The 24,823-nt window shown below is 41.5% G+C and overlaps 1 protein-coding gene across 2 annotated transcripts in view; it reads left to right on the top strand.

Annotated features, from left to right (window-relative positions):
• Positions 1 to 24,607, top strand: part of LOC6732636 (putative neural-cadherin 2) — a 115,040-nt gene extending 90,433 nt beyond the window's left edge. For both annotated transcript variants that reach the window (XM_039298543.2, XM_016178159.2), the window contains 11 exons: positions 775 to 890; positions 2,282 to 2,446; positions 5,144 to 5,281; positions 8,100 to 8,520; positions 8,936 to 9,844; positions 11,843 to 14,168; positions 14,619 to 14,789; positions 16,890 to 17,131; positions 22,074 to 22,295; positions 22,374 to 22,547; positions 22,966 to 24,607. In XM_039298543.2, coding sequence (XP_039154477.1) covers positions 775 to 890; positions 2,282 to 2,446; positions 5,144 to 5,281; positions 8,100 to 8,520; positions 8,936 to 9,844; positions 11,843 to 14,168; positions 14,619 to 14,789; positions 16,890 to 17,131; positions 22,074 to 22,295; positions 22,374 to 22,547; positions 22,966 to 23,279 — 5,198 coding nt within the window. In that variant the 3' untranslated portion in view covers positions 23,280 to 24,607. The remainder of the gene's footprint in view (positions 1 to 774; positions 891 to 2,281; positions 2,447 to 5,143; positions 5,282 to 8,099; positions 8,521 to 8,935; positions 9,845 to 11,842; positions 14,169 to 14,618; positions 14,790 to 16,889; positions 17,132 to 22,073; positions 22,296 to 22,373; positions 22,548 to 22,965) is intronic.
• The last annotated feature ends 216 nt before the right edge of the window (positions 24,608 to 24,823 follow it).

Here is a 24,823-nt window from a genome sequence, read left to right as displayed (position 1 = left end):
GTCGTGCAGGTTAAGCGATTTACGCGTCGCTAATTTACGCTAATGTTTGCCTTTCACATTTCCGCATAAATGCACAGACAATGTGGCAACGTCAGCCCCGACTCCTGTTTTCCACACTTTTCCCCCTCACGCACCCCTCTTGCTCCCTCCAGACGTGTCCTGGTTGTCACATATGAGAGCATTTCCATATTCCGCCAGCAAAGACAACACTTTTGCAGGCTGTTTAAACATGAAATAAGTAAATTATATGGCATCTTGTTGTGCCTGGCATTCTTATGAAACATTGGGGCCATGTCCTTGTGCTGACTCTCGTGGGGGAAAATGTTTTTTAATGAACTTAATTATTTCAGCTACCTCCGTGGCTGCCATTTTGTTTCTCTTTGACTTTGTTCATTGTTTTTTGATCTTGAGGCAGTCAAAAATTTGGTTTTTGTAGGCTCTTCAAATTCTCCTTACGAAATTGATGAACAACCATTCGATAACTTAACGAATTATCCATTGATAAGAAATTAAATAAAAAAATAGTGAGAAATTTTTATATACCCAAATTTCAAATACCCAAACCGAAAACTTAATTCTTTAAAAAATTTCATTAACGCAGCTCTTTCGACTGACGATCCTATTAAGTATTCAGAATCTTATTTTACTTAAATTGGATTAATTTTCATTACGCATACGCCGAGTGCTCCGCGAGTACTTTGTACACCAATCGAATTACCCCCTTGAGTTAAATTTAATCTTTTTTAACGCCATGCTCTCATTATCTCTTTGCAGCGACGAATATTCGATACCAGATCACAGGCGGTAACATAGGCAATGCATTTGCCGTACAGAACACCACCGGTGTCATTTACGTGGCAAGTCCACTTGACTACGAAACGAGGCCAAGGGTAAGTAGTCGACTACTCTGGGACTTCCACAACTGCTGAAAGTCTGGTTTTTGCTGCAAAGCTAGTCTAAGCTGGGAAAAATTCAACAATTTAAACAGATTTTAGGACTTATTTTAGTAACACAAACTAACTAGCTTAAAAAGTAAAATATACTTTTTAGTAGGATTCCCAAGAATTTTGTTATTTAAAAACTATTCAAATGATTTATTGATGCCACATTGTTTTGGTTTGTGTATCCACTTGTCTACAAGTTGCTGCACATTTTTCTTAGTCCTAGTTTCTTTTACTAGGTCCTAACTTTCTGTTGCATGCATAATTTATGTATTTTTCCGCTTTGGCGATGAACAACAAAAAAGGAAAATATGTAAAACTATGCAAAACTTTTCAGGGGGTTCGCCAAACTTTCGACCAGGCAAGTCAAGGCGTATAAAAAAATTAATCCAGAAAAAACGGAAAATTCGCTTACATGTAGCATTTCTATCTCAAAAAACTTCTCGGGTACAGAGGATATATATAGACAGCTGGCGTTACATTTCCCATTGCGCATTTTTAACGTGATTGCTAACGCACTGATCTATCACTGAGAAAAATCAGTAATGCGTTCTTGATGCCTCTGTAAAAGAATCCAATCTAAGCAAAACGGATACCAAAGAAAAGCTCAAATATTATTAATTTATGTAGATTGTAGTGCTTGTGTACTACATTTGTGTAATACATTTATCTATGGAAATTATATATCATAGATAAGTTACTATGAAAATAACTATCAAAAAATTTTTCTGTGTGGAAGAAAGGCAGTCACACATAGAAATTCGCAAGCACCCTGCCCCGCGTAGTCATCACCTATACGCAACTTGTTTTGGCACCCCAAACAGGACTGAAAATCCGTGTAGCTGTCAATATCCAGCCATGCAACAAGCAGTGGCAGTGCCACAACGGCCAAAACAACCAGCCACAGCGTCCGGAACATGTGTTGCCAATTTCGTATTTGGTACTCCTTCTTTTCACTTTGTTTTGTTTTACCCGTGGAAAAAAACTTCGCAGACCATTCATGCGAATTTGGCTTTTGTTGTTCAAATTTCAACACAACAGTGGCAGCCTGGTAATTGAAATAATTGAGTTTTGCTGATGGTCATTGCCTACCTTCTTATTTCACGAAAAGTGTCCGTTCCATATAACCATAAATGCGTTTTTAGCTATTGAAACGTTAAAGCTAGATTATGCGAGGTGCTAGTGACATTTGAAATTCATTTAAATTAATAAATTGCTTATTTAGTTATGCCTGGCTTGACGTAAGCTTTATAATGTTAAAATGGGGTATTAGTCATTTAATTTCACAGTTGTGCCACAATAATTTAATAATTATTTATTTGAAATCTTTTATCTTGCAGTACGAACTGCGCCTGGAGGCAACTCGTAATCGCAAAAATAACTACACCACCGTTGTGATCAACGTTCGCGATGTCAACGATAATCCACCGGTATTCGATCGTCAAACATATCGTACACAAATCACTGAGGAAGACGATCGCAATCTGCCCAAACGCATTCTGCAGGTTAGTTTACAGCCGAAAATCCATTGCCTACTTTTCAGGGCAACACTTATCGCCTTATTGACTTCACGCAATTTAAATATAAATACCAGTGGCTGCGTAAGCCATACATTCAATACGTTAAATTTGCATAAAGTGCCAAAAACTGAGCAATAAAAATGCGGAAAAGAAAAACAGGCCGAGGGCAAACACAATAGGCTGGGAAACTCAAGTGGCGACTGAGAAAAAGGAATACAGGCGGGGAAAAGGTTGGGAGAAAACTCTGCACTCGTGTGGGGAAATTCAGCCGTAAATATGCATAAATACTCATTCATTAATAACAACGTGATAGTTTCGGAGCGGCAGTAAAATGCGTACACAAGCGCAAATACATACATCATCTTCATGAGTACGCACACAGACCACTCACACACACATATTTTCACAAGCGACTTTTATTCAAGCCATCATTTACCAACATAAAGGCCAGTGAGCAGAGAGTCGACTTTATGGCCACATCAACATTTGAATACACTCTAACGGGTGCATGAAGTAAAGCACCACTTATAGATTATCGAACGAGTAAAATGGCTGAATTGTGAGGCCTTATCACTTAAGTTCTATGATTATTTTTCCAAGGAAATAAATCAAAGATGGTCAAATACACTCTGCACAAATGAATCAATGGATTGTCGTAGCCTAGTTTATTACGTCCGAAATTATTATTTTTATTAAGGCAGCTTTATTAATAACCGATAGTGACATTTGAATGATTTATTACGCGCACTTATTTTCAAGAGCATTTCATTAATGCCAACTTTTCCATATTTCTTTAACATTAAATACAAATTAAAATTGCACAGCTCAGCGGTCATGCCCAAACCAATAAACAAGAAACGATGAAAAACAAGGCGAATTTTTAATTACACATTTATGGCGGGCCAAAGTGCGACCGGAGGAGCATTGTCACGGCAGGTCCCATTATGGAGGATATGTATATGTTTTTTGTACATATACTATATGCGGCCGTTGCACAGATACAAGGTGAATGGAATGCGTTTGCTGTCGCCGACACCTTCGGACTCAAATTGATTTCTGTGCTTGGAAAATGAAATGCAAATATTTTTTATATAAAGCGCAGCTCTGGCGAGGATTCTGTGTTTGAGTTTTGGCTGGCAAGGCATTTCAATTACGCCCATAAGTGTAGGCGGCGGGTGGGAGGGGATGTGTGGGCGTGTGGGCGTGTGGTTGCGTCCTGGCGAAAGGACAATGGCGCACGCTGCTCGAAGGATCGCTTCCGCGTCCGAAATGGGCGGGGCAGTAATAATGGGCACAATGATGGCACGTAGACAACTCTTTTGTCATATCAAATTGTGTTGAACATTTAACGTAAATTGTGGCATTGTGAATGTGCAGCGGATGGGAGCTGAAAATGGGAATGGGTGGAAATGGCAGGCACTTAACACGTGACGATGATTTAATGGACCAAGGACCCAGTGGATATTGCTACAAGTTTGGTTGTAATTCAACTGAAACTCGGTTTTCTTTCATTAAAATAGAAAATGGGTTGCACACACGCATAACTTTGGTTTTGTTTCCACAATTTGCACAGACAATCCACCCAGATACTCCACTTTGCGCACACGACAAAGGCAGAGAGATAAGATTCAAACTGAACAAGGCAATTATTGCTTTTAATTGACACGACAACTGTTTGAAGGATCTACAATCCTGTTGTTCTCCCCATAGGTAAAAAAGCTAGCATTTGCTTTGCAGAGAGAAAAGTTAGTTAATTGAACACGTTGGTTTTGTAAGCTCGTTTTGCCTTTTTAAGGGGATTTTAAGCTTAAGAAATGCAATATTTAAATTGCATTAGCTGCTCACATCACACAAATTTCTTCGAGTGTACTTCTTTTATCCATAATCCTTACTTTGCTTTTCTGCTTGTTGTTTAGAAGCGATTACAAGAAGTTGTAAAGTTTCCTACTACATGTTAGCGGCTAAGGAAAATGCAGTCACTTGATTCTAATACCTATTATTTCTAAATGGACTGGGCCAATTAAAATTCTTAAGCAATTTTCGAGTGTATTAATTTTGCTGGAGACGAGGAAAGCTTTTTAGTACTATTCCAGTTAGTTGATTTTATTCAATTGCTCAATCCCCTAGAAAACCCAATCAAAGTCGATAACCATTTTGCCTATGATCAAATATTCCAAGAAAATGGTCCTAAATGCTGATTTAATTTAGCAATCACAAAGCGAAAACGAAACAAAATAAAAATAAAACAATAAGACAAGAGAATAAGCCGAAATCCGATTGAATAATTACATAAATCTCGGTTATATTAGCATTTCATTTCTTTTTTGCCAGAAAATATTTTGCAGCCATCGGGAGAGGGTCCCACAAAAAAATGTGCAAAAAATAGTAGAGCAAAAAATCGAAGCATAAATTTACAAGCAATCTGACGGGCTAAAAGAAAAACACCTACCACGCCCACCGTCCAGATTTTCCAGCCCCCACCGGTCTTTCCCCTATTCGACTTTCACATTGCCCTTTATTGGACATTTAAAGCATTTGGCTCATTTGCATATTTGATTTATAGCCACCAATTTTATAAGCAGCGTCCAGTTCGGAATCCACCCGAATCGGAATCCCTATCCCCACCGTATAATGCAGTTCTTGTTACTAACCGTTCCCTTTTCATTTTCCATTTCATTGCAGGTCACAGCCACCGATGGCGATGTAGATAGACCAATAAATATTGTATATTTCCTGACTGGCCAGGGCATCGACCCCGATAATCCAGCGAATAGTAAATTTGATATAAATCGCACGACGGGCGATATTTTTGTTCTCAAGGTAAGTTCACCTCACGGGTCTTTTTAAACAGATTCCAATTTCGAGAGTCCCCTCGTAAAACGAGCGTAATAAAAGCCAGTTAAAATTTCGCGACGGCCCTCTTAACAGCAAACCGTGCAAATGGCGCGCAAATCGAAAAAAGCAGGAACAAAAACGGGGAAATAACTTTTTCCTTTGTGACCATGCTGGGGGGTACCTACTACGTACTCCATAAGCCCCGGGAGCCTACTTTTTTTGACAGGGGGCTTCCCCTTGGCCGTTTACAATTGAGCCACAGTTTACGTTCGCACAATGGCGCAGTTTATATTGTGTGACGAGTGAACAGCTAAAAAAATGAGAGGGTCGCCGCGATATGAAACTGAATATACCCTAAATAAATGCTCGTGGAATGACATTGTAATCTTTGCCGTCACAAAGGGAGAGTTTTGACCAAGTTCATGGAAACATAACGCATTTAATGGGCATTTTAAAACATTTGCATTCGAACATTTTTGGCAAAGGATCCACATTTTAAGCTTTAAGCTTCTTTAAATTCGAATGCAAATGACCAAATAGAAACTCACAATAAGCGTTAAGCGTTTTGACAGCCCTTTTAAGTTTTTTTCACTGGACACTCGGGAAAAGATTGAAACGTTTTCAATATTTACCACTCTTCCTCGCTTTTCAATTGTTGTCATCCCCTACCACGCTGGGTTGTGCGACTTTTGTAAATTATAAAGCTCTCCACGCGGTTCGGTGGCGTATGATTAATTTAAAACTGTGTCAGACCGCACACACAGCCATACACACAAACGCCACACCCAATGGTGCATGAACGAACAAAAAGTAATGTCATTTAGATGCAAAAAACTGCCACCGTCGGTTGTCAGATACATAGACTCCAATTAATTTCAGACAAAGTCCATAAAAACAAACGAGTCAAAGTGGCGCGAAACGCATCGTTTCAGTGTTGTTAACCAAAACTGGTAGTGTAAGCTCTATTAAAATTACTACATTTAACTACGCTGTAAAATAATTAATATGCTTAATAACTAACTAATCAGATAATTTTAAATAAGCAAGTACCACAATCACAATGCCAATATGTTCTACACTCTGACATGGTGTTCAATTCTTATATTATCCTAGTTCGTATCTTAACCTGAAAGGACAGTCTAGTAACAGAAAAGATACACTTAAAATAGCAAAACATTAAACTAATTTCTTATATTGATTTCCTTTTAAGACAAGAATCTAGCTGGAAAATAGGTGCCAACACTATTGGGCATCCCGAAGCCGTTCAAAGTACGAGCCACAAAAAACCCCACTCCGATTCGCATTCTGCATAAAATGTTCAAATGTTGCCGCTGGCGGTTCGCTTTATTTGTTTTATTGCTGGCGGATGGGGCAGTTCACTGATGCGATAGGGTTAAAGTGGGCTAGTGGGCGGTGGGCGGTAGGCGGCAGTGGGCGGGGCAGCGACAGCATGTGGCATTTGCGGTTTTGACGCTCTACAACCGACCACATGTAAATGACGTTCGTCGTTCGTTATTGGTGCGCGGTTGGCTGGCATAAAATTGTGTGTAAAATCAAGCGGCAAAATGGGCTTGGAAAAAAAAAAAGTTCAGTTTGGAGGGATCCGAGGTCCTTCGATTGGCGGATGCCACTTGCCGCCGACTGGCTGACGGCTTTTAATTTGTAATTGCGATTGCATTACGTGTCACGTGGCAGTAAAGCCAATTTTTTCCTGTTTTAATTGAGCGAGCAGGGTTTTAAAGTTTATTTGCCGACAGCTGAGAGAATGTCAATCAAATGCGTTGTCTGGTTAGCTACTAAAAAAGTGAAATGAAATCTGGGCCACATAGAATTATATACAAAATCAAAGAGGGGCATACACCTAGATTTATTTACCAGCATAATGTATTATACGCATTACTTAAAAATATGTCTGAAGGACTAAAGCATCACGATTGCAAATGTATAAAATACATTGAACTTCACAAGACGTTACAAGCGATTTACTTACAAGTATACTCTCCCTCGTTCTATGAGCTTTTTGACCACTTAAATATGCTCGTAGAAATAACATATGAAGATTTTCTGTGTCCTCAGAATAAATACAAGTCTTAGCTTTCATTTACTTCAATAAGACTACAGAATTAATTCATCGTAAAAGCAAATTGTCCTTCAAACCGACCACACATACCAACACATTGAATACATTTCAAGTGTGTTCTATATGCATTAGCTGAGTAAGCAATGTTTAAAGGTAATTTGAATAGGGGCCAAAGCCAGGCCAAGACCAAAAGGTTGACAGGGCCAACACACTGGCACACAAACGCGAAGCACAACAAACGAATGCTAAGGGGAATTTTCATCGAATGGATGGCTTTTATTTTGTCATTGGCAATGCAATTTCGTGTGGATAACTCATTTAATGAGAAATCTAATAACAGACTTCTGTGCGTAAGACCACCTACAATCGCAAAGCCACCAAAGCCAGATTAGGAGCAAACAACAAGCGATGGCCAACGGCTCAAGGGTTTCCAAGGTCTCCGGCTGTGGCTGTGGCTCAGTTACAATTTACCAAGGGGCATAAAATAATTTGCAAACAAACAAACAGCTGCCAAATCAAATCTCCTTTCGATACACTCCAAGAAATCGGTTCGCCTTAAGTTAGCTAAAACATTTTATGTGTGTAGAAGTGTGCTTACTCAATGAATAAAATTAAAGGGATTTAAGAAAATATGGTTTGTCAATCGATAATTTTTGGACATCGAGTTGGTACTTATTTCCAAATCCAGTTAATAAATAATTCGTGTGTACTTCCATTCCACAGCCCCTGGACCGAGATCAGCCCAATGGGAGGCCACAGTGGCGCTTCACAGTATTTGCCCAGGACGAGGGCGGCGAGGGGCTGGTAGGCTATGCGGACATCCAGGTGAACCTAAAGGACATCAACGACAATGCGCCGCAGTTTCCGCAGGGCATCTACTTTGGTAACGTGACCGAGAACGGCACCGCCGGCAGTTCGGTGATGACCATGGCCGCCGTCGACTACGACGATCCCAACGAGAGCACCAATGCCAAGCTAATCTACTCGATTGAGAAGAACGTCATCGAGGAGGAGACGGGGGCGCCCATCTTTGAAATCGAGCCGGAGACGGGACTCATCAAAACGGCTGTCTGTTGTCTGGACAGGGAGCGAACGCCCGACTACTCGATTCAGGTGGTGGCCATGGATGGCGGTGGACTTAAAGGTGAGTGGGTCACGTGGCCGGGTGATTGGAAGTGTTGGATGACCAGAGGACATTTATTGATTCGCTTATATATAAGATGTCTGTGTATAAAAAAGCAAAGGACTTGAAAATACGATACAAGCTATTAGACAAATAAAACAATCTTGGTACTAAAGGATATTAAATACAGTCTAGATTGGTTGAAAAATAAATTAAAAAATAAATTTGGTAAGGAATAGGTGGATTTGTACACAGATTTATCGAACTAAGATTTGAGATAACCATAATTCATCCTTTAGACCACGTATTTACCAAACATTGCAAAGTTTATCAAATGTTCCCCAGTAATTTGCCCATTTGTCTCCCACTGCATCTATCTGTTATTGACGCCCAACTGACGCACTTCGTCCGACTTGTTTGCTGTCCAATTTCGCAGGTACTGGCACCGCCTCCATTCGCGTCAAGGACCTCAACGACATGCCGCCGCAGTTCACCAAGGACGAGTGGGTTACGGAGGTGGACGAAACGAATGGCACTTACATCCCAGAGACGCCCATTCTCACGGTGACGGTTCAGGATGAGGACGAAACGAACACGTTCCAATACAAGGTGGTGCCAAACAGTGGTTTCGGGGCGGATAAATTTGCGATGGTTCGCAATGGCGATGGAACGGGCTCGTTGAAAATCATTCAGCCCTTGGACTACGAGGATCCGCTGCAAAGTAGTGGATTCCGGTTCCGCATCCAGGTCAATGATAAAGGCGACGATGGACCCGGTGGAAGTGACAAGTACCACGTAGCCTATTCCTGGGTGGTGGTGAAGCTGCGAGATATTAACGATAATGTGCCAAAATTCGATAGGGAGCACATAGAGGTATCCATCTATGAGGATACGAAAGTGGGAACGATTCTCGAGCAATTTAAGGCCACGGATGCCGACCAGGGCGGTCACTCCAAAGTCGCATACAAAATAGTTCGTTCCACAAATCGCAAGAGACAATTTGCCATTAGTGATAGAGGAGCAGTGAGCATACAAAGACCTCTGGATCGGGAAACTCAGGATCGACACCATATTCAGATTTTAGCCATTGACGATGGCAGTCCTGCTCGAACTGCAACCGCAACTCTAACCGTGATAGTCAAGGATGTCAATGATAATGCGCCGACATTTGCCCAGGACTATAAGCCCACTTTACCAGAGAATGTGTCTGGTAAAAAAATTCTTGAGGTGGCAGCCAAGGACCCTGATGATCGACTAAGGGGAAATGGAGGACCCTTTACATTTCGATTGGATCCTTTGGCCAGCGATGAAATAAGAGCGGGCTTTAAAGTGGAGTATGACCGAAGTAAGTACTTGAGAGCATATATAGATAAAAAAACTAAATTTTTTTTTATTATTTCAATTGCAATCTAAAACTTCTGGCTTTAATAAAAAACAACGGTTAAATGTGAATTTAATAGCACGTGTATTTAAGATAGCCTAGGGCAAATCGCTTTGCATTATTAATGACGCAAAAAATGTTTAAACGCTCACTAAGCCCAACATCTGTCGAATTAGCGCCACAAAAAATCGAATGGGAAATAATCGCTAGGACTTGAAAAATTAAAATACAAAGTACAGCGTATATTTAATGCATACGCCTGATTAAAAATGTATTCAATGAGATATGTTGCAGCAATTTATACCAATTACGCATCTCATTTAAGTAATTATGCAAATTAATATCAAGCGAATAGGCAGCCTAATTTTTTATTTATTTAGAGTTTGCATTTGTTTATGGACCAATAATTAATTCAGCATCTGAAAATCAATTATATACTTAAACACCCCAAAGGCTTTTGGGTCAAATCGTTTATTGGAGAGACACTTGAAACTCAAACACGTGCCAGGTCAGCAAAAAATTAAAAAAATAGTAATAAAAACACATCAATGAGGAAGGTTCCTAAAGCAGAGGGACACACAGATAGCAAAGTGAAATGTGCCCTGAAATTCAAACTGGCAAAGCAGAAAAACTGGTCGAGAAAATTGAAAAACTTGCTGTCAATGTCAGCGACAGCATTCAAGTGACACCTCAAATTTTCTTTCATTTGATCGATTTTATTGGGGTGCTCTCGAGAGTTTTCCCTTTTTTTTTAATGTTTTTTGTTCAGGACTCGGGTTTTTGTTTCAAATAACTCCCAATAATGGCTTCACAAAAAGTATAGGGCAATTTCCATTTTACAAAAGAGGAGAGCAGAGAAAAAAATTGAAAATCAAGATTGAGAGAGTTGCTTTCTGTGTCAACCTGGCTTAATAAATACACTAAGCCGTATTTATTTAACTATAAAGATAATTAAGTGCTAGACTTTTTTTTTAATTTCTTATTCCGTCAAGGAACTCCTAGAGTAAAGAAAGTTTAAATTGAAACGAAAAGAAAAATATGCCTGCTTCTTAAGCCAGACTAAAACGAAATCTCAAGCCTTTCTCGGAATTAATTCTATCTTTTGTTTTAATAAAACAGCCGACTAAAGCCTTAAGCCTACGTTTTGTTAACAACTTTTCCGTTTGACTGGAAACAAAACCTTTTAAGAATATTATAAAAAAAAATATATTTGTACACAGATTCAATTTACTTCGTTGATTTTTCCATTCATGTGCGTATTAGGCTTAAGACAGGCATAGAAAAAATTGCAAAAGCCATAATACGAGTATTAAGTTAGAACTTCAGTTTCGTGCATGTACTCCTACCTTAGGGAAAACCCATGAAAGGAAAACACCAAATCGCAATGAAAACAAAGCCGGCCGGACATGGTCAACTGCACCAACCGAGATGAAGCCTCGAGGCTGAGTCCTGTCCACAGTTCCATCGCTTTCAGTTTCTCTGATTCTGTGGCACATTTTGACCAATTTCTCTATCTCTCAGTTGGCTTTTACAGTGTTTTTTCTGTTTTTTGGTTACTAACTTTGTGGCACAAACAATGCTGATGATGCTGATTGTCTGGAACATAATTCAATCACCATTACTATGCAAACACAGTTTGGCTTAGCGTTTGATTTCGACTTTGATTGTGTGGCGATTGCCTCGAATGAATCGAATTGAATAGAGTGCCGACGAGCGGAGGGAAAATTGCGAAAGTGGTTCAGTTTTGAATTGCAAGTTGTTTGATTTTAGCGTTTTCTGGTTAGTTTGGGAAATGCAGTGGAGCAGAACCGCGGTTTCCGATCTGCCAAATTTTGGAAACTGATTCGCTTTAGTCTTCAACTGCCACGCAATTTATACCCATCAATTTAGTTACATTATTAGATACGCTTTCATAACTTCTGTTGCTACTAAAAACACCATTGATTTAAATTATCCTTTCAGGAGGTGACAATGGAAACGGGGTGGCCATCATCTCATCCCTTCGTCCCTTTGATCGCGAGGTGCAAAAGAGCTATGCCATTCCCATCGAGATCAAGGATAATGGAGCTCCCGCTATGACGGGCACCAGTACTCTAACCGTTACCATCGGCGATGTAAATGATAATAAAATGCAGCCCGGCAGCAAATCCGTGTTGGTATACAACTACCAAGGACAATCACAGGATACGCCGATTGGCAGGGTCTATGTCAATGATCCCGATGACTGGGATGTGCCGGATAAGAAGTACTACTGGGAGGTTCAGGAGCACCAAAGATTTAAGCTGGATACGGATACTGGAATTCTAACCATGAGAGCGGGAACGAGAAGAGGTCGCTATCAGTTGCGTTTCAAGGTCTACGATCGTGAGCATGGTCAGGAGGATATTCCTGCCAATCTCAGCGTTACAGTGCGCGACATTACAGCAGAGGCCGTTCAGCAGGCGGGTTCCATGAGATTGTCGCACATAACCGATGAGGATTTCGTTAGAACTTGGAACCCGGTTAAGAATCAAGTAGAGCCCTCCAAGCTGGAGAGATTTCGCAACAAGCTGGCCGAATTGCTGTACACCGATAGAGACAATGTCGACGTGTTCAGTGTGCAACTCAAGGAAGGTTCACCTTATCCTCTAACCGATGTTCACTTTGCAGCTCGATCTGCAACTCAGCAACCATATTTCAAAGCAGTCCGCCTGAATGGCGTGGTGCAAATGCATCGTGAGGAGATTGAAAAAGACGTAGGCCTGAACATAACCATGGTCAATATAAATGAGTGCTTGCATGAAGGTAAAGGGAAGTGCGGCTCCAATTCCTGTACCTCCAAAGTGGAGTTGGGCAAAAAACCGTATACGGTTAGTGTAAACCGCACTGCTTTGGTGGGCGTTCGTTTGGACATCAGTGCTCAATGCGTTTGCCGGGCGAGGAACTTCACCCACCAGGATCACAATTGCAGGACCCACCTTTGTTATAATGGCGGTCGGTGCGTGGAAACCCGAAATGGTCCGAAATGCGTGGCCTGTCCGGTGGGCTACAATGGCCCGCGATGTCAGCAATCCACGAGAAGTTTTCGCGGCAATGGCTGGGCCTGGTATCCTCCATTACAACTCTGCCAGGAATCGCATCTCAGTTTGGAGTTCATCACTCGCGTTGCCGACGGCTTGATACTCTACAATGGACCCATTGTCCCACCAAAGTCCGAGGAAACCGTGATCAGCGACTTTATAGCTCTCGAACTGGAGCAGGGCTATCCGCGGCTACTCATTGACTTCGGCTCGGGAACTTTGGAGCTGAGGGTGAAGACCAAGAAAACCCTGGATGATGGTGTCTGGCATCGGTTGGATATTTTTTGGGACTCCGAAAATGTCCGGATGGTTGTGGACTTTTGTCGCACTGCCTTGGTGTCCGAAATGGAGGACGGCACTCCGCCGGAATTCGATGATAACGCCTGCCAGGCGAGAGGACAAATTCCGCCCTTCGCTGAGTCCCTAAATCTGAATCAACCCCTTCAGTTGGGCGGACTCTATAGACAGCACTTCGATCAAACCCTGTACAATTGGCAGTATGCCTTCAGCTCCAAGGGCTTTGATGGTTGTATACGCAACGTTATACACAACTCAGAGCACTATGATTTGGCTTTTCCGGCTTTGGCCAGGAATAGTTTTCCCGCCTGTCCGCAGACCGACGAAGTTTGCCTGAAAACCGAGCACACAGCTCGTTGTTGGGAGCATGGAAACTGTGTGGCGAGTTTGGTTCAGGCCAAGTGCCATTGCCAGCCGGGTTGGATGGGTCCTGGCTGTAATGTACCCACCATTCCTACGACTTTCAAGGCCCAGAGCTATGTGAAATTCGCCCTCAGCTTTGAGCCCGACAGATTTTCCACCCAGTTGCAGCTGAGATTTCGAACTCGAGAGCAGGGAGGCGAACTTTTCCGGGTTAGTGATCAACACCACAGGGAGTACGCCATCCTGGAACTTCGGAGGGGCCACCTGCAGTTCCGCTATAATCTGAACTCCATGAGAAACGAGGAGCAGCTGCTGACCCTAACCGCAATCGCAGTGAACGATGGCCAGTGGCATGTGATTCGCATTAGTCGATATGGATCGGCAGCTCTAATGGAACTGGATGGCGGGGAGTCGCGGCGCTACAACGAGTCCTTTCACTTCACAGGGCATCAGTGGCTGAGCATCGACAAGCAGGAGGGTGTTTATGCGGGCGGCAAGGCCGAGTATACGGGAATCAAGACCTTTGAGGTGCAGTCCGATTTCCAGAGAAGCTGCTTGGACGACATCAGGTAAGCTCAAATGCTGATTAGAGCCAATTGCGTAGCAGGGATACTCTTTCCAAAGGGGTAATACAAAATATGTCTTTTCGATTCAAGAAAATTAAAAATATCTCAATCTCAATTTAGAATACAGATTGTTAAGTAGAAATGTTTATAACAAAAGCCAATTTAAGAAAAGAAAACAAGCTCCAATAAAATAAAAAATACTACACAGACTATTTTGAATTGAAACACAAATTGTAAAGTAGAAGTAGTTAAACTAAGAGCGTAGAGGTATTCACTTAAAGTACGATAAAAAGAAGCACACGGGAATAGGAATCCAATAAATATATGGTACTCCTTAGCATCTTAACATCTGTTAACCAAAGATAAAGGAAAAGGACACACTTTTATAGCCCATCGATTGCCGGCATTCATGCGTAGTTTTCCCATTCTTTCCCCTCTCCCGACCAACAACAGGCTGGATGGAAAGCACTTGCCCCTGCCGCCCGCCATGAATGGCACCCAATGGGGCCAGGCGACGATGGCCCGCAACCTGGAGCGCAACTGCCCCTCGAACAGGCCGTGCTCGAATGTCATCTGCCCCGATCCCTTTGACTGCGTCGACTTGTGGAACGAATACGAGTGCACGTAAGTATAGCTCTTGCAGTGGCACATCCTGGGCATTCGCTTTGTGAACGGTGCACAGTAATTTATTGGGCTTCCAATTTAATTATAGTTCCCTTTGTTCGACTTTGAAGGCAGGCCAAAAGTAGTAATTAAATCGCAGCAATATCAATTACAAATAAAATAACTATTTATTGGACAATAGAATATCGAATTTACCTAATTACCGTTCAGACTTTTAGTTTTGTTTGACTTGTGAGTCCTGTGCAAGGGAAGCATAACTTTGGGTACTGAATGCCATTAGGGTGAAAGCAACCTGGAGTGCTATATATGTATATCTATTTATTTCCGAGTAAGACTCCCTGCCATTTTCCTACTGCAGGCACACAGACAATGCCAAACAGCAAATTGACTTCGAATGCAAAACAAATAATATCAATTGTCATTGCCTGTCTGTCTGCCTTCGCTCATGCAACTCAGGCACCGCAAGGAATGGAAATATGCACTGAGGAAAATGCAGACACAAAAATACGAATATATAGAAAAGAAAGTGATTAAATACAAAATTTATAAGGAACTAATTTAATAACTAAGAAATAATATAAAAGACTGATTATAAATCATGTTTCTTTATGTCTTCTACGGAATAAGTTCAATATTTTGTAGAAGACCTTTCTATCAAAGTATCCAAGTTCCTAAGCTTAAAAAATCTTTCCATCATGTTCATTGAGCCCGGTTCGACTATATTGTTTGAAAAAATGTGTATTTTCCGAGTGTTTGCACATGGAAATTTTCCCATTTTCCCGACTGGCGGGTTGGTAGGAAATCTGGGGCACGACTCGTGATCCTGGAGCTTCTGCTCCGCAACACCTCATCGATGATGGCTCGCAGTGGCGGTAGAGGTGTGGGAGCTGGTGGATGTGGCGATGAAAGTGGCAGTTCCCTCGCCGAGAGCAGAGCACATTTTCCACATCATTAGTTTTGCGGAGTGACTCCATTTGAGAGCCGACGACAGCGGCGAGGACACTCAATCTGGCACTGCATCATGTCCTGTTCGCTCCTCCGCCATTCGGGGGAGAAGACTAAGCACCCCAGCTGTGAGCTTCTCGCTCCATTTGCTTTCGGGAACAGGAACATCTGGGCCTGCTGCTTTTTAACACGTGTTCGCCAGGATAGCAGCCTTGCGGTCTTTTATTTTTGATTTTTCAGGAGAAACGAAGAAATTTAAATAGTGTCACACGCCTCGGCTTCAGGTGGCGACGTGTCATAAATTATGCTTACTTTAGCCTCAATTTCGTTGCCAGTTGTGGGCAGCAGTTCACGCAGTGCTCTGCTGGAATTTGTGTCACTCACTCAGGACACTAAGATGTCGGACAAGGAGCTGTCCTCAATTGGAATACGAAATGACTTCAATTTAAATGTGCACAATGTGTGCGCGGGGCGCTTAAAGCTTTAATTTCCCCATCGCTGAGTTGTCCAGGGATTCCAGTCCAACCAAAACTTCACGCCCTTAATGCGCTTTGGAAAATATTTGAGAGGGCCCCCGCTCATGGGGGAAATTATTCTATCCCTTGGTTGCACAACTTTGTGTGAAAATAAAAAGTTTTATTTCGGGGAGAGATGCGCAGAACAAAAGCGCACTTTACAATGTTCCGCTTAAAATTTCGAAAGCCTTTTTTTTATACAAAAAATGGTTTTAAAATTTTACTGACTTTAAATACACATATGTACAACTTATTCTTAGTATTACACTTATTTTTAATTGAAAATGTGGTACAAAAAAACTTAAATTTGTTTATTTAATTGTATTATAATTTACTTTATTTTTGTTTTTGTATCTTAATTGGTATTTTTTCCGCTATTAAAAAAACACTTGTGACTGCCGAAAAAGGAGTGCCAAATACATTCTATTTTTAAAATGTTTTTTTTCCAAATCTGAGAAGAAAGTAGCAGAGAAATCTTGCGAAAGCATACAATTTCCATCCCATCCTAGTGTTTTGTTATTTAGTCGAGAGTGTGGAAAAAGAAGGAGGGAAATCTTTGTGGCATACGTTTTGCCCTCCGTTGCAGTAATCGCCTCTGAATTCGTAATAACTCTCCCGTCCGTCGAATTTTTCGTTTCAGTTGCAGCGAGGGTCGCATCATGTCCTCGGACACCAAGGGATGTGTGGACCGCAACGAGTGCCTGGACCTGCCCTGTCTGAACGGAGCCACCTGCATCAATCTGGAGCCCCGGCTCCGCTACCGATGCATTTGCCCGGAGGGCTACTGGGGCGAAAACTGCGAGCTGGTGCAGGAGGGACAGCGCCTGAAGCTGAGCATGGGCGCCCTGGGGGCCATATTCGTTTGCCTGATTATCATACTGAGTAAGTAGATGGGATGAGGGGCGACCGCAAGTGAAGACTAAATGCCCCCTGCCACCCCAAAGCCCCACCCACTGAGTCGCTAAGCGGCTCGCCGAATTTTCCCATTCATGTGTGACAATTAAGCGGCTTAAGCAGCAACATTTTTGCTTGGGCCCCAACCCAAAAACACATACCCTTCTTCCCTGTTAATGCAATTTGCTGAGGGAAACCCGTCTTCCAAAAAAAAAAAACATGAACCGAAAAAAAATACAACGACACTGACATCTGTTTGGACAGTCGCGGCCGAGTGGGGTTAAAAAAATAAAAAAGGTAAGGGGTTAACATGGGAGGCAGCCATGCATTTTCAACAACATAAAGTGGCAACAAATCTTGTATTCGTTGCTTTATTTTTGCAACACTTTTTTATGCCCAGACAGGGGCAATTTGTTGGTTTAGCTGGCAAAAAAGGAGCATGAAAATATTTGCATAGTGGCTAATTAAGCTTGGCAAAAAGTGCAGGAAAGTTTCGTGTTGCCTGCGGAGCTTGTAGAAATTTTCCAGGAAATTTCAAAGACGTAAACAAAAAGCAATTTTCTATATATAATCCCTATTCTAACAGATAAGCATTAATTGGTGTCCAAAACTAAAAGAAACATCCATTGATAAACAATACAAACCATATATTATTTAAATACGCAATTATTTGCAATTACAAACTCATAATCCAATTAATTAAATAATTTTTTTAGTCTAAGCCTAGGCACAAAAAAACTAAAACTATAGTTTTTAGCTGGCTTTTAAACGCGGCCTAAGCCAATTAGGACCATTTTATTGCTCGAAAAAATCGCAGAGAATAGAATAAAATTTCGGCAAAACTCGTGGCCACTTAATGGATTTTGCGAACGAGTGTTAAGTGGCTTTGGCCATTTGGTTATTTTTGCCACTCCGCATTTCACAGATTTCCCAGGCCAATGCAAATGCGTTTTCTCGCACGCAATGCACGACAATCTATTTTCGTTTCGCCAGCTCGTCTGGGATTTGAAGGGATTTTCAATTAGCGCCACACTTTGGGCCCTGTTTCGGATGGCTTTTATCCACACATATATTTCCGTGAATTCTGGCAAACGCCGTAGGCCATTTACTTTGGGCCACATTTAAAAGTGACGCTGATTTATCCGACCGCGTTTGGGCCAACTTTAATGAGTACTTGCGCCAAAGTTGCAGCTGGGTACAATCCTGGCAACAAGAAAAGGCCAGGGCCGAGCTAATTAGTCGCTGCTAAGGCAGATAATTACACAGTTCGCTGCGGGCGGGAAAACAAAGGCCTAAAGTGGCCATAAAACCGCTAAACCGCAAAATAGGCGCAATAAATAAACGACGAGCCGTCGCACAGAAGTACTTTCATCTGCGGCGCGTCCTTTCAATTTTTTTTATGATGTGAAAATATCTGAGGAGCCGAAGACATAAAATCTGACAGCCGCAGTCCTGTCCTACCCAGTTTGTGTTGATTCGCCGTAAAGTGGCGTAAAGTTCCGGACTTCCGGTGTTGGGGGAGTTGGGGGAGTGCAGGGGTGGTGGTAAAACAAACTAAATAATTATCCAGCATTATTTACAGTCGACGCTTTTTCATGTCCTGTCCGTGCGCAGGAGCTCAGGATGCTCCAGTGTAATCTGTGAATCGCTGAACTGTATTTTAGCATAAAGTTTCAAGTGTCCGAGTGGAGCAAGTGTACTGGGGAACTGAACTACAAGCTTGATGAGCTGACCTGGTCAGCAAGTTCAGGCCGGGCAGCAACAAGATATTACCCGGTCCTTGGTCCTTTTACAGTTAAGTGCAAACAAAGGCCGTTAAAGAGCTTTCGGTCCTGCCAAGGCTTTTGTTCATCTTGCAGGATATTTTTGGCTTTGTTTTTGCTAGTTTTTATGTAGGTTAGACGATGCTGCCCCCTCTTCCTGCTCCTCCGGCTGTTGTGCAGCACTTTTTCGGGCTCTTGGTCTTGTTTTATTTTTCTTGTCGGAGGTAATGTTGATTAAAGGTTGATGAATGAACAGTTGGCCCTGGCCTGCTTAGCAAAACACAGTGCCATCTATACCAAACTGCAACCTTTAAAATGGGCTTTCATAAGGTATTTTTGGTGCAAATTAAAGGAGCAGATCGGTCAGCTTGATAATTAAGTTTAGTGCTTTGTTGGGCAGTTGGATTTTGCAGCACGTTTCGACGGGAAATTAAATTCATAACTTTCCTTGGGCAAAAAATATTTATTTAGCACGTTTTAACGATGGTGTACCAATTTAATTGTGTTTATAATTGCTGCTGGGTCTACTAAGAGAAATTAAATTTTGAAAACAGGTGGACGCTTTTTGTTTCATCTTGCTCCTTAGTTCCCTACTCCCAAATGCGAATCTATATCCACGGCTGCCAAAACAAGTAAAAATTGTCCTGGCTCATGATCAAACTTTATGAAATTTTCTCTGATTTGCGAAAGTTTTGAAAACAGATTTGGTGTGCTTCGCTTTTGGACGAATTATCGAAGATTTCTGTTGGCTCTTTCTGGATGGGGTGGCACATTAATAGCAAAACTTGTGCGGCAAGATAATTTAGAAAGTTTTGTCGCTCCTTTCTGCGGCCAGAGACAAATTTAATGCACTTCAAGCCATGGCCAAGAACTGGTAGTAAACTATTTTCGGTTCAATTCGGTGCTCGGTTGTGGCTTTGGGTTTTGCGTCCTGCTGCTGTTGCAACTTTATGCTGTAATTGTTGCATTAAACTTTCCAGCTCCCAGCTCACACAGAACGACTTGAATCGGGGTGTATGGTAGTGGGTGATCCGATGGATGGGTAACATAGTGGCTCCCCACTTTGACAGTCATTTGCAGCTAAGCGGATTACAAGTCGGCCAAAAACATTCGCATTCCAAATGCACATTTCGAGTGACTCCGAGTCGCTGTAGCATGAAAACTTGTTAAGTTCGGTGTCCTTTCTGCGTTTGCCTTTATACTTTAGTTTGCTTAAGTAGCATAAAGTTATTAATAAGTTCCCTCCACTCAACCACTGCAACATATTCTCGGAAACTGACGAGCACTCTCCTTCTGTTTGTCGGGTAAACAGGACTTTTGCTCAGAAGAAATACAAAAAACATGAAGCGATGGTAGCTTCCGCAAGCCGTAGCTTATATTCCCTTACAGTAAATCCCTTGTATATCAAATACATCGAAACTACGATCTCTTTTTTATTATTTTTAATTTATTTGCCGACAGCATACATCCCAATTTACACATTTTACAGATCCAGCATGTTTTTACTTCCAATAAAAAGGAGACTTTTGGGAAAGTTGCACGTAGACAGACTTAAAACTTAGGAGCTAGTTTGCTTAGAATTGAACGAACATCGACTATGCTGTTGATACTGATCAGGAATATATATACGAAAATGTCTCCTGTTGCAAGTTTCTGACTGAAATTAATGTGCCCATTGCAAGAGTATAAAAAGGCGACCGCAAAAAGAGAAACTCACTCGTAGACTTGCATTTTATCATTTGCGCTTCAGTTGACAGGAATATTAACTGGGCTCCGGCACTGTGGGGTTAAGCAAACAGCTAAGTAAAAATAATTAAAACTCTGGCACGACTTCTCCAAAATGACAAGCCAGCCAAGGATGTTTCCTTGGGATTGCCCAACCCCGTTTTTTGGTTTTTAATGCCCCAGCATTTCTTCTGCGCTAAGCGGATTCATTAGTTGCAATAACTGCCAGCTGACTTTCGCAGAGACAGGCACAAAGTTCATTTATAAGGAGAGAGCATAAAGCATTTCTCTACTGCCGAGTTGATTTCCTGTAATTGATGGCACTGGATGCGGCCTTGGGATCATTATCTGCTTAAATGTCTGATGCTTTATTTGTTTGCAATTCTCCGGGAACACAATCTTATTAAGGTCTGCTAAATTTCATTTAAAACGAAACCTTTTATTGTTTAATTAATTTAATCAAAACCAGAGCTGTCATCCTTTTCACACACTTGCAGTAGTATATTGATTTCAGTCAGTCAAATAAATAGTGACACTAAATATAATATAATCAAAAATTGAAACAAAAATTAAACCTTCGTTGGTTTTAATCATGAAGAGCTTTGTCAATATATCATTTCGGTTTTAATTCGATTAAAATCGGACGACTATATAATAAAGTTTTTATAAAAACAGTTGCAATATTAATTTAAGAAAAGAAAAAGAATATCATATTTTTTATCATTACTGGAAGGGTATATAAACTTCGGCTGGCCGAAACTAGCTACCTCTTCTGTTAAAAATATTTTTTTATAAATGTTCATGTAAAGTTTGGGATGGTTACAAAAGCATCCCAACGCTTTCATATTCAAAAAGTTTAAGCGTGCTTTTTCATTTTCTGCATAAAGCTGAAGTGTGGAAACGCGAAAGCAAAAAAAGACAACAATTTTTCCTACATTTAATTACCTTCATTAAATGAAAATGAAGCTGTTGTTGTGGCACTGACAGTTAACAGACACCCAACAGACTACCATTCTTGCTTTAGGTTTTTGTTGCACAATTCCAGCTCATTTTTCTATTGCGAAAAAAAAAGGAAAACATAAAAAATAAAAAGGACAAACAGGAGAAAAACAAGAATAGATGGTATTCAGAAATGTTTAGTTAAGATGAGGCAAATATAGGAAACTATGAGGAAAGAAGACTAAATACTTTAAATGATAATATAACTACGCAGCTCAAAGTTGAATTAAATATTAGACAAGATTCTTAAAAAGATGAAAAGATTTTACTCATTATTCTATAGATATAAAATCGTGACACCAACTGACTAACTCTAAAAGTCCATTTAATTTCTAGTTATATTAAGAGTAAAAGATAATTGTGATACTTTTGCTAGTGTGATAGGGGAATCTCTTCGCAGTAAGAATCTTCCAATTAACCTATGTTCTCCACTTACCTTGCAGTTCTCGCACTGATCTTCGTGTTATATAGTCGCAAACGCAAGACGACCAAGAAGAAGAAGCGCTCCGGACCCGAGAAGGATGTCCGCGAGACGGTAATCAGCTACGAGGACGAGGGCGGCGGCGAGGACGACATGACGGCCTTCGACATCACGCCCCTGCAAATACCAATCAGCGCACAGGGAGGACCGCCGGACATCGCCGCCTGCAAGATGCCCATAATCTGTGAGTAAACGGGGCACAGAGAGTGCCCGAATCCCGGCTGGGACATGGCCAAGTAATTGGGCGGTTGTTTGCACTTAGATCCCGTGATGACGCTGCTGCCACCTGGCCAGGAGCTGAACGTGGCCTATCTGATGGAGGAGCGGAAGCAGCGCATCGACAAGGACAACAACGCACCGCCCTTCGACGACCTGCGGAACTTCACCTTCGAGGGCAGCGGCAGCATCGCCGAGTCGCTGAGTTCGCTGGCCTCTGGTAAGGACCTCTTATGTTTTCAGCACTTTAAGTAAACCCAGAGAAAACATTTTGAGTCTTTTAAACGGAAAAAGCCGAAACTCAACAATTCTAGTTCAAGGAACTTTGAATATTACACCATGTTCTTGTATTGCAACGATACCAGCTTGTAAAAAGATTTTTATATTTTAATTTTTTAAAGAGAAATCTTGGTTAAGTGCGAACCATTTTATTTGAAAGTTCTACCTTGGCAAAAATTTAAATCGAAATTGTCCCTTGACTCCCGTCTGCCATTAAATTATCTAAAATCACCTTGAGTACGAATTAGATTTCGGAGTTCAATCAAATATCGTAATTTTACGGCCATTTCCGACACATCCTTTGCCCCACCTTCCGCAGAAATCGCTTAAACTCACTGCTCTCCCTTGTGCAATTCCAGGCACCGATGATGAGAATCAAGACTTTAACTATCTACAGAACTGGGGTCCACGTTTCAATGCCCTGGCCGCCATGTACGTGCACGATAAGGCGAAAGCCAGCAGCCAGCTGCCGTCGGATGGCGGAGGAGGATCTGGAGATGGACCTGGAGCCTCATCATCGTCGCCGTTGGGAGGCGGTGGCGCAGGAGGTGGATCTGGGATCCCAGGCAATGTCCTTGCAGTCGTCGCAACGGGCAGTGGAGCAGGTCCTGGAGGCGGCGGCGGTAGCAGTGGGTTGATGCCACTGCCCGAGGTCGACAAAGTTGTATTATAAAAATAAATAGTTAAGTTGTAGTTAAAATGATGTTTCAGCTGTAAGCACGATGATGGGGGAAATCCTCAAACCGAAACAGGTGTTTTGTGTGTTCGTGTGTCTGGTTAGGATTAAATGTATGTACATGTGGCTAACTGTGGAATTTAAGACTAACTTAAGGTTTTAGGTGTTTCTCACATATACGATGCTAGCTGGTCCTCGGAGCAGAGGCACTTCATTTACTATTTTGCTCAAACTCCTCAGTTGAGTCCGTTTGGTTACCTTTTCACCAATAAATCGGGAAAAATGGAATAAAAATTATCCGCTCTGTTAAGTTTCACTATTTATAACTGTGTATATCTGTTAAATGGTTAAAGATGATTAACTGATGTATTAACTTATTTATAGTGTATCCACAAAGTTTTGAAAACTTTAAGAATCCACTGGATCGCTTTGGCGTATAACTTTCCCTGGCCACCTTCTTTCGAACATCTTTCTATGTCTTCCTTTCAAAGCTCATCTTCTCGATGACATTCAACTGAACCAACTGAGAAATCAATGAATAGTTCTACGAATTATATTATATGAGTACACTAAGCATACTACAATGAAAAAGAGTTTATAAAACTTGCTATACATTAGTTAAAGACCATGTACTATAAATACGCCGTTAACTCTCTAGCACGTAAGTTGAACCAAACTAAACCGGAATTCGGCCAACTCCCAGAAAATGTGGAGCGTTGCAACATTTGTGTGCCGCCGACTGGGGAACGTGTCCGATTGCCACCAGGAGCCAGGTGGCACCTGAAAACCGGGAAAGTCGGGCTGGGAAAACAGCGCTGAAAGCTGCGACCGAACCCACGCAGCCACAAAAGTTTGCAGAACGAGGAGGAAATTTAATAAAAGTACGAAAATCATAACTAACTTTGGTGAAAATTAAAGGTAAATGGGGGAAGCTCTACTGTAACATAATTTTGTACATATTCAATTCTGTAATTCTACGACTAAATTAATGGCTACTATAGCATAGAAATGAAAACGAAACGAAACAAAACAGAACAACTAATAGACTAATTAACAACAATTAAACCTACATTTAATTACCGACAAACGGAAGCCGAAACCAAATACGAGTGTTGATCAAACCAATTTCATATTTCTGCATTTACTAGCAACTACACAACCGTACAGAAAATGGAAATATTAATGATAATATTGTAATATGTATTAAAGTATGAGTCATAAACGAAACAAATGGTTAATTACATTTACGTTAGTTAATGGACAATTTGTTAGTAGCTAGCATTTAAGCATAATTTTTTAAAAATCAATAAAGCCCCAAAAAAATATGTGTATCAAGCTCCGTACGGTCTAATTTCCATGCCAATATCGCCTGCACTCCTCGCCAGGACTTCTGGATGCCAGCCAACCCGGCAATCCGCTTGTTGACACTGCCTAATGATGCTTGGTGCCTCCACTTCCGGCCCAGACATTGCGGCATTTGGTGTCCTAAACGCGCCGCTAAGTCCCGGCAAAGGTGTCCAAATGGAAGCCGCAGAAAGGAA

This window comes from Drosophila simulans, chromosome 2L, assembly GCF_016746395.2.
Source record: "Drosophila simulans strain w501 chromosome 2L, Prin_Dsim_3.1, whole genome shotgun sequence".
Taxonomy (NCBI): domain Eukaryota; kingdom Metazoa; phylum Arthropoda; class Insecta; order Diptera; family Drosophilidae; genus Drosophila; species Drosophila simulans.
The sequence above is the reverse complement of the archived record's forward strand: the minus strand, read 5'-3'. Positions and strand labels throughout refer to the sequence as shown.